The sequence below is a fragment of the Prosopis cineraria genome, unplaced genomic scaffold, assembly GCF_029017545.1.
Source record: "Prosopis cineraria cultivar Desert tree isolate PC_DT_omini unplaced genomic scaffold, ASM2901754v1 PC1, whole genome shotgun sequence".
Lineage (NCBI taxonomy): Eukaryota > Viridiplantae > Streptophyta > Magnoliopsida > Fabales > Fabaceae > Prosopis > Prosopis cineraria.
In genome coordinates this window covers 40,937,427-40,945,201 of record NW_026555332.1, presented here as the reverse complement: position 1 = coordinate 40,945,201, position 7,775 = coordinate 40,937,427, and the positions used below count along the sequence as shown (strand labels likewise).

Genomic DNA, 7,775 nt, shown 5'->3' with positions numbered 1-7,775 from the left:
ACATATCTGCATGACACATACTCAGCGAGAAGGAAATTTTAGTACAGATTAATTGGCTAATTAAAACCTCTCACAAGAACATAGAATACAGGTTTCGAGCGAATCTCCTGAAAGCTTACTTGATATACTGTACAGAAATAAATTGAGCTTGACTCACCCATGATTAGTTTCAGTCTAATTTCATTTGAGCTTTGCCCCTCTATGTACCAAAAAAAACAGAGAGCGCGCCACTGCCTTTTAATGACATTTTTATACGCAAAACATAAATCATGCATATTAAATATAAGCCATTCGACATCCACCATTTGCAGCCTCGACGCAGAGACTACAACTGTTTCTACTCTGAACACTTAAAAATCCCGTGTAGGTCATAACGAAAGTCATAAATTATCGACCCAAAAAAACATATCATACACGAGCCAAGAAAACGCGCGCGCCTAGTGGCTATAAAAGATCCATCTCCTGCGCTTGCAATCGATTCAGTGACATTGTTTTGTCTCACTCAATCGGTCCGGACTCTCGGGATCAGAGCAAACACCTCTAAAACATAGTATTAGCAAATATTTAACTCTGAACTTTATGCATGTCAAAATTGTAATCACAACACTAATACAACTATCAGCTACATGGACCATCTGACTCAAGCATATTTTTCCACCAGAATCTTGGAAATGTGAGATAGATTGGACTGCAAGATATTCAGAGTCTCAGACATCTCTAGGCTTTTATCTCGAGTATATTCTACAGAATGACTAAAAAGGAAAAGAATTGGCCTATGACGCCACAGTATTGAAATTGAGGAAGAAAATGCCATGGACCAAACAACTCCCAAGAGTCTACGTGTTTCTATCTTCATCACAAAATCAATCCTCTCCACTCCATCTCATTTGATCAGTCCGCTGCATGACAAAAGTGCTAAAATATGAAATACAAATAAAAAATAAAAAATTATGGTTACCTGAATTAGTACCCGTAGGAATGGAACAAAGGTAACAAAATATACGAGTCATCTTGCTTACCTATGAGCTGCAGTCGTCATCCATCCAACAGGAGCGTCGATAGAATGGTGGATCAGGATACCCAAGTTACCGGCCTTCAAATGTATTCTCATTAGAACCAGCACCGTGAACCAAAAATGAGCCAAGATCCTGTCCATGAAGGGGCAGCCTCCTAACAGAAATGTTGAATAACAATCAAAAGATCCATTCATCAAAAGGCCTATTGCATATAGCGACAAACACACATTGAAAGCATCTCTTTTAAAATTTATTACAAAGCCTATCTAGATCCACGGCCAAATGACAGCATGGAGCCAATCTGTTATTCTCTTGCACAATTTGTCACAAAAGAAAACCCAATAGTTCGTACTTTTAAGGTCCAAAACATCAACATTTCTTACAACATTCAAAAGATTATTAAGAGCTATGAAATCACTGGTTTCACAGATGATTAAATTCATCAAAAATATCTGCTTTCATAATCCCTAATTAAAGGTTTCAGAATAATCCAATATCAGGAAAAAGAACTTTGCGGAGCTCCCAGGCACCAAACTCTTTGAAAATCTGAATGCCAAATTATGAGAACAGATGAATAGATTAACTCATCCCTCCAGTTAAAATATTTTAAAACTTCAAGCTGCTGCAACCCAATCCACATGACTACAGATTGAGCTAGCAAGTGGCAGGTAAACTTGGGTCTATACAAATAAGGTGCTATCATCAAGTAGCCATTTCATAAGTATATGACCACTAATAACTATAGAATTCATGTTAGTCTATTCAAAAAGTCAGATCATGGATAGATGCTAACTGATAGAAATGCTAGGATCGTTATATCTTTAATTCATTCTCACCCAATTGCCGTTTAAACAAATCTATTCATCAGAAGTGAGAATATAGAGAGGCAAGCACCTGTTGATAGGGGAACCTATTCAGTCATAATTCATCCCTCAGATAAATATTGGTTTGAATAGAAATTCCTTCAAAAGTAAAAAGTATGAACTGATAATTGAGCAGCCCATTTCCAATCAATTTAATCAATGAAACATGAAATGTGCAGCACCATATTCAAACCTTGAACTAGACTGACAAAACCAGTTTGCACTCGTTAATCCCCCAAATGTCAGTACAAGTTAACCTGGCTGAGTGCCAATATTTGCGCTACCTACAAGTAGAGAAGTGCTGCTTGAGCATCCTGGTTGCACCAAAGAGAATTACAGAAAATAAAATAAAGTTCACAAAATCAATGGTAAATTAAAGGAGAAACCTCTTATCCTTACAAATACCTCTGAAAATAATTAAATGTAATCTTTATCAAAGAATTTTCCTTGAAATTGAAAAAATTTAAAAGAAATGTAAAGTTTCAAAAGATGAGATAAGGTTCCTGATAATTGAGTCAGCTCATTGTTCAAGTAAGAGACCAGCCCATAATCATTTGTAAGTGTGAAATGGAGCCCCCAAAAACTATCTTCAATATATATAAAGTTATGATGACCTGATATAGGCTACTATGTATCTGAGGTGAACTGGTTACTAACAAGAAATTGTTACTTACCATTGTAAGAGGAAAATGACGTGATGAGGAAGGAAGCAGTCAAAGATATAATTGGTACACATGAAACTCTTCCAGTTTATGCTTCCCCCAATCTAAGAATTTTATTATTGATCTTCATAACATGATATATGGGAAGCAACAAGTTTCTTATTTAGTAAAGAAAAGAACATGATGATTATGTAAACATACATAGAAATTCAAAAGCTGTAATAAAATAGATCTCTATAAAAGAAACTGAAGATACACCTGCAATTCATAATATTGTCAACCAATTTAAACCAAACTGTATCGCCACTTGTCACATGGCACAAAGAAACTTATCAAGTGACAAAAGGGGGGAAATGGCTTTCACACATTATCATTACAAGGAAACGTGAATACACAAGATTGCTGTGTGCCACATTTGACATCTATGTACAGCACAGGAGCCAGGCCTGGGTAGTCTGTATTTTATTATACCAATCGTTTGTAGTCACCTTGGAAAAGAAGTAGCACAAGATGGCAGCAAATTTGAGAGTCTCCATCAATAACTTACTGGGATATTCTCTATTGAATACACAGGAAAGATGCAAGTGAACCACCACATATGCAGAGAATTTTCTTGAACAGATTCACAGCTGCAAATACAGCATAATATAATGGGTCAAGCATAAGACTGATAATAATAATCACTACACCACAAGAACCAAGACGTCAAAAAACAGGAAAATACCATATTGGTATTTCATTTGGTGCGATGCAGAGATGAAATCCAGCTGCTAGAAGGGCCAATTTTACTAACATGTTCCTGTCCAGAATTAGCAGCTTCAGAAGGCATGATGGGCTTCAAGAAGTCCCTCTTGGAGGTACCAGAAAGTGAATATGAAGTAGAGGGCATGTTCTCCTCTCCAAAAATCTACAGGATTAAATGCTTGATAAACATTGATACACTAAATTTGCAACAGAATAGTTCACAAGATTAAGATTTCAGTGTTGCATCAATCATAACAAGAAAGAAGAGGTTATGACTCTTAGCAAGACAACTTACATTCTTCTTAAAAGGATGTTCAGAACTTAAATTTTTGCCAATTGGTGATTTAAACTGCAATTTAACACCGGAACTGGTAGCATTGCCTGATCTAATGCGATCTGATACATCAACTGAAAGAGCATTAACAGCTGCCCAATTAGATAATAATAAACAACATACTGCCTTTCACACATAAAACATTTGAGTATTAATGGACATCGTTGGTGAAATGGGACCTCCTATATCTTTTCCAACATTATCTGAGTTATATTGAATTCAAAGGAAAAGTGTAAATTAAGAGATGTGTCGTCATAAACTAATTTAGTAAAGCTGACTTGCAAAATTTAATGATGCCACCTCCATCATGAAGTTATTTTTTCATCTAATACAAGAGCATTTATCAAAACTGTGAATGACAACACTACTTCAATACGCACAAAGAATAGTAAACTAAAAACTAACCATGATGGTTGTCAACATCCATTGGCGTCACACGACTGTTGCTTGCTCCAGTAACAGGCTGAAATATGACAAAATTCAGTATTCTCACAAACATAGTAATATTTAAAATGCAAATTATAAGCATGTCTCCACGCTGCTCTAGAAGGGGATGCATAAAAGGGAATGAAGAATGGCTCAACAGTGAGGTATTCTTACGGGTATGCGTGGCTGAGATTTGTTCTTTTGTGCCTGCTGATACTTCAAGATGGTCCAATCAAATACATAGTCAAATTCATATCCTGTCGTACACCAAATCGGGACAACAAAAGTGATAAATTATCCTGATAGTCAAATTCATAACCTAACATACACCAAAACCGGGCAACAAAAGTGATATATTGTCCTGAAGCAAAGAGAGGAGAATAAAGGAAGTAATGCATGCTGCGTAACCACAATAGAGGTACGAAATTATGAAATGAAGGGTGCATGTGTCAATAAAATTGAAAAAGACCCATATTAAATTTTCAATTTGTTGCATTTCTTCATGCATTGAGCATGATTAAATATTGATCAAATTTAGTGCAGAACAAATACATCTATACACAATAAAAAGACTGCAAATTTATGCTGAGATATATAGCTTCTACACATATCAGGAAAGCTTAGTGGATTCTACAAGCTGTGTCTTCTGACAAATTCATTTCAGAGTAGTCAATTCATTTCCCATCGATCTCCTAACAAGAAATCTACACAAGATACAGCTGTACAGTTATAATAGTTATCCATAACCAAAGACTACTACTCTAATGTTTACAAGCACAACTCTGTAAATTATATGGTTGCATTCAATTCAATGATGAGCAGAATAGGTACCTTCTCGAGTGAATAGTTCCCGAAATACACGCTTCAAGAACCCATAATCAGGCCGCTGGTCAAAAGTCAGAGAGTGGCAGTAGTGAAAGTATGAAGCAAACTCTACAGGATGAGACTTGCAGAGGACCTTTGGAAAAAAAGAATCAAAATAAGTGTCGTGATTAAGAATTCAACACGGCAGCAAAACAAAAACAAAAACAAAAGAAAAAAAGAGGAAATAAAGCAAGAAATTCACCTCAATTGGAGTTGACAATTTCTTTTCACATATTTTATCATACTTCTGCTTCTTTGTTGCAGCCTTCAGACCTTGCCAAGGAAGACTAAACACAAAATTTTTTTGCCATTTATATGCGATCACGCTTCATTATGTCATCTCAATTTATAATAGATTATTTGGGGGTAGGGGGTAACTTGCAGTAGTAGCTGGAGAGTGATGGCATACCTTCCTCTCAGGAAGTACAGAAGAACATAACCCAGTGACTCCAAATCATCCCGTCGGCTTTGTTCTGCAAGTATTAAAGCACGTGAGGAAATTACTTTCTACTCTGTCTCTCTCTCTCTCTCTCTCTGCATTTTTGGGGATGCGAGGGGTCAATAACTTCCACTGACTTACCAATCCCTAGATGAGTATTGCAACTTGCATAACGTGCAGTCCCCGTTAAATTTTTGTTCTCCCTGAGGTACAATTATTATCATAAGTTAAAAAACATTATTATTTTCTGGAGGAACAAGAGGAGAAAAAATAGAAAGAAAGAGGAAATATCTGAAGCAAGGAATACAAAGACGTTTTGAACTTTTTCTTCTGGCGAGGCAGGAGCAGCAAAAAATAAAGAGCGTACATCAATGGAATAAATTAAAATACCTATAAGGGATGTGGCGATTGGTTGTGGAGTCCCGATACCTCTTTGCAAGACCAAAATCAATTATGTAAACCTGCCAAATAGAACAGAACAACAACATATTGCTCCATAAAACAGACCATCAAATCTAACTGACGAAAACAGATATCACAAGATAATTACCTGGTTAGCCTTCCGACCAAGTCCCATAAGAAAGTTATCGGGTTTTATATCCCGATGTAAAAATCCCTTGGAATGCACATATTCTATTCTAGTTATCTGAAAAAAAAAAGAAAGAAAAAGCAACAGCTATTAACAAAAAAGTACAATCACGATGAAAGAACATGATAAGATTTCCGTTACAATTTTCCTATTGCGATGCAATAAACCAATGACAATTTGCTGGACCAATGTTAGAGAAAGACGGACTGACGGAGAAAGTTTTGCTTTTGGGAGGAGGGAACCTTGTGTTAATCTGACACAAGAGGAAGTCCATAACGAAAGCTGAATATTTGGAACCGACATCAAATTCAGTGACACAAGTGCACTGACCATTAGTCAGAACAATTGCATGTATGTGCTGTGATGAACAAGTGCGTGAGCCCATCTCTAGGCGAAAAGGCCAGCTAGCTTACCATTTGATCAGCCAGCATTAAGACTGTCTTCAATGAAAACTTCCTTCCACAATACACAAACAAATCCTCAAGACTCGGTCCCAGTAAATCAAGAACAAGCACATTCTCCTCCCCATCCAGGCCAGACCATTTTATGCTAGGAATGCCACCTGAATCAAAAATAGCGAAGAGACAAGCATCCCGAATTTAAAAATTTACTGTGTCACAACTTCCATGTGACTAATTTCTCGCTCAAAAAGACCAAGATAAAGAGACTAAATTTTAGCACTGCAAAACACATACTTCCTCCTTGAAGAATATTGTACAGTTTTGCCTCGTAAAGCAACTGCGGATGCTTTGTTTTACTGTTCTCCTGCAATATCCAAAAGGACACAAGTTAGGGAAGAACTCAGCAATTTAGAGTGCCACGAATCATTGATTAAAAGTGATGACAACAAGCCAAAAAACACATAATAATTCGCATATGAGTTCATGCAAAATAAAATGCTAAAACCTGCTAATTCAATTCACCGAGATCCTGTAATAATTATAGAGCTAAGCAACCAGACAACCCATGCGTCGACAAGAGCAAAAGAGAGAGACTTACGATCTTGACAGCGACGATCTCGAAAGTGTCAATATGCGTAGCTGCAGAAAAAAGAAAAGAAAACGCGAAATTGGGGCAGATCGATCAGTTTATAGTGAAGCAAGTGGATTTAAAAATAAAAAAATAAAGAGTGATCGTTCGCAAGTCGAGAGAAGAAGAGAGAGAAAGATGACCCAGATAAATTTCACCGAAGGATCCGCTTCCGATCTTGCGGCCAAGCTTATACTTGCAGCCTACAATCCGCTCCATGACGAACGTTGAGGAGAGAGACAAAAAAAACTAGCCGAGCATAAAAGAGGAGCTAGGGTTCCACAACTCTGCGATCTGAATCTAAAAAGGGTATACGAGATTGCAAGGGGATCTGTGTCTTTGGACCAAGAGAAACCAAAACCAGAGAGATAGATTCCCAAGGGCACGATGGCACGGACCGAAGAGGCGACGGCAATTTTGTCGTCTGAGTTGGTTCGCATCACTGGCACTTGCGGACAATGAGGAGGGGCATATTTGTAACTCTGACCACCAATGAACCGCTTGTTTGGCAACCTATTGCTTTTTGTTTTCCAGAACAAAAAATATAAAAACATTTATTTGATATCATATTTTTTAAAAATATTTTAAAAAACAAAAAAATAAAATATTGTTTTAGAAAATAAAAAAACAGAAACATATTTTAAGTGTTTTGAGATTATTTTTTAAAAAAATGAATAGAATAAAAAAATAATTATTTTTATTATTTTTAATTTTCAAAACATGTTTTACAAAATATCAATTTTAAGAATAATAAAGCAAAAATAATTTCAAACAAGCCCTTGTTCTCCAGTTCCAAATCCAGTCTACAT

General features: G+C 36.5%; 1 protein-coding gene across 9 annotated transcripts; it reads right to left on the bottom strand.

The window, feature by feature from the left end:
• Positions 1 to 548: 548 nt before the first annotated feature.
• On the bottom strand, positions 549 to 7,413 carry LOC129312527 (casein kinase 1-like protein 3). 9 transcript variants are annotated; one of them, XR_008593619.1, is made up of 18 exons: positions 7,110 to 7,413; positions 6,937 to 6,977; positions 6,633 to 6,702; positions 6,351 to 6,499; positions 5,899 to 5,994; positions 5,739 to 5,809; positions 5,490 to 5,551; positions 5,319 to 5,382; positions 5,112 to 5,196; positions 4,877 to 5,003; positions 4,220 to 4,302; positions 4,025 to 4,082; positions 3,581 to 3,693; positions 3,266 to 3,448; positions 3,030 to 3,170; positions 2,073 to 2,193; positions 1,020 to 1,170; positions 549 to 899 (listed from the first exon to the last, which is right to left on the bottom strand). XR_008593619.1 is itself a non-coding variant. In XM_054955206.1 (15 exons), the coding sequence occupies exons 1-14, from the start codon at positions 7,183 to 7,185 to the stop codon at positions 3,278 to 3,280; spliced, it is 1,254 nt and encodes a 417-aa protein (XP_054811181.1). In that variant the 5' UTR covers positions 7,186 to 7,413; the 3' UTR covers positions 2,779 to 3,170; positions 3,266 to 3,277. The 9 variants fall into 9 exon arrangements, 2 of the variants coding, with proteins under 2 accessions (XP_054811181.1, XP_054811153.1); XR_008593611.1 differs by having other exon boundaries at positions 1,020 to 1,978; positions 2,073 to 2,163; XR_008593613.1 differs by having other exon boundaries at positions 1,020 to 1,910; positions 2,073 to 2,163.
• Positions 7,414 to 7,775: the final 362 nt, after the last annotated feature.

What these genes read in the sequence shown, in the direction of transcription:
- LOC129312527 (XM_054955178.1), bottom strand. Translation starts at nt 7,185, where the DNA reads ATGGAGCGGATTGTAGGCTGCAAGTATAAGCTTGGCCGCAAGATCGGA. An exon ending in CTGTACTTCCTGAGAGGAAG is followed by an intron (nt 5,197 to 5,318) that starts GTATGCCATCAC and finishes TTTTGTGTTTAG; the next exon opens with TCTTCCTTGGCAAGGTCTGA. An exon ending in AATCTCAGCCACGCATACCC is followed by an intron (nt 4,083 to 4,219) that starts GTAAGAATACCT and finishes GTCATATTTCAG; the next exon opens with CCTGTTACTGGAGCAAGCAA.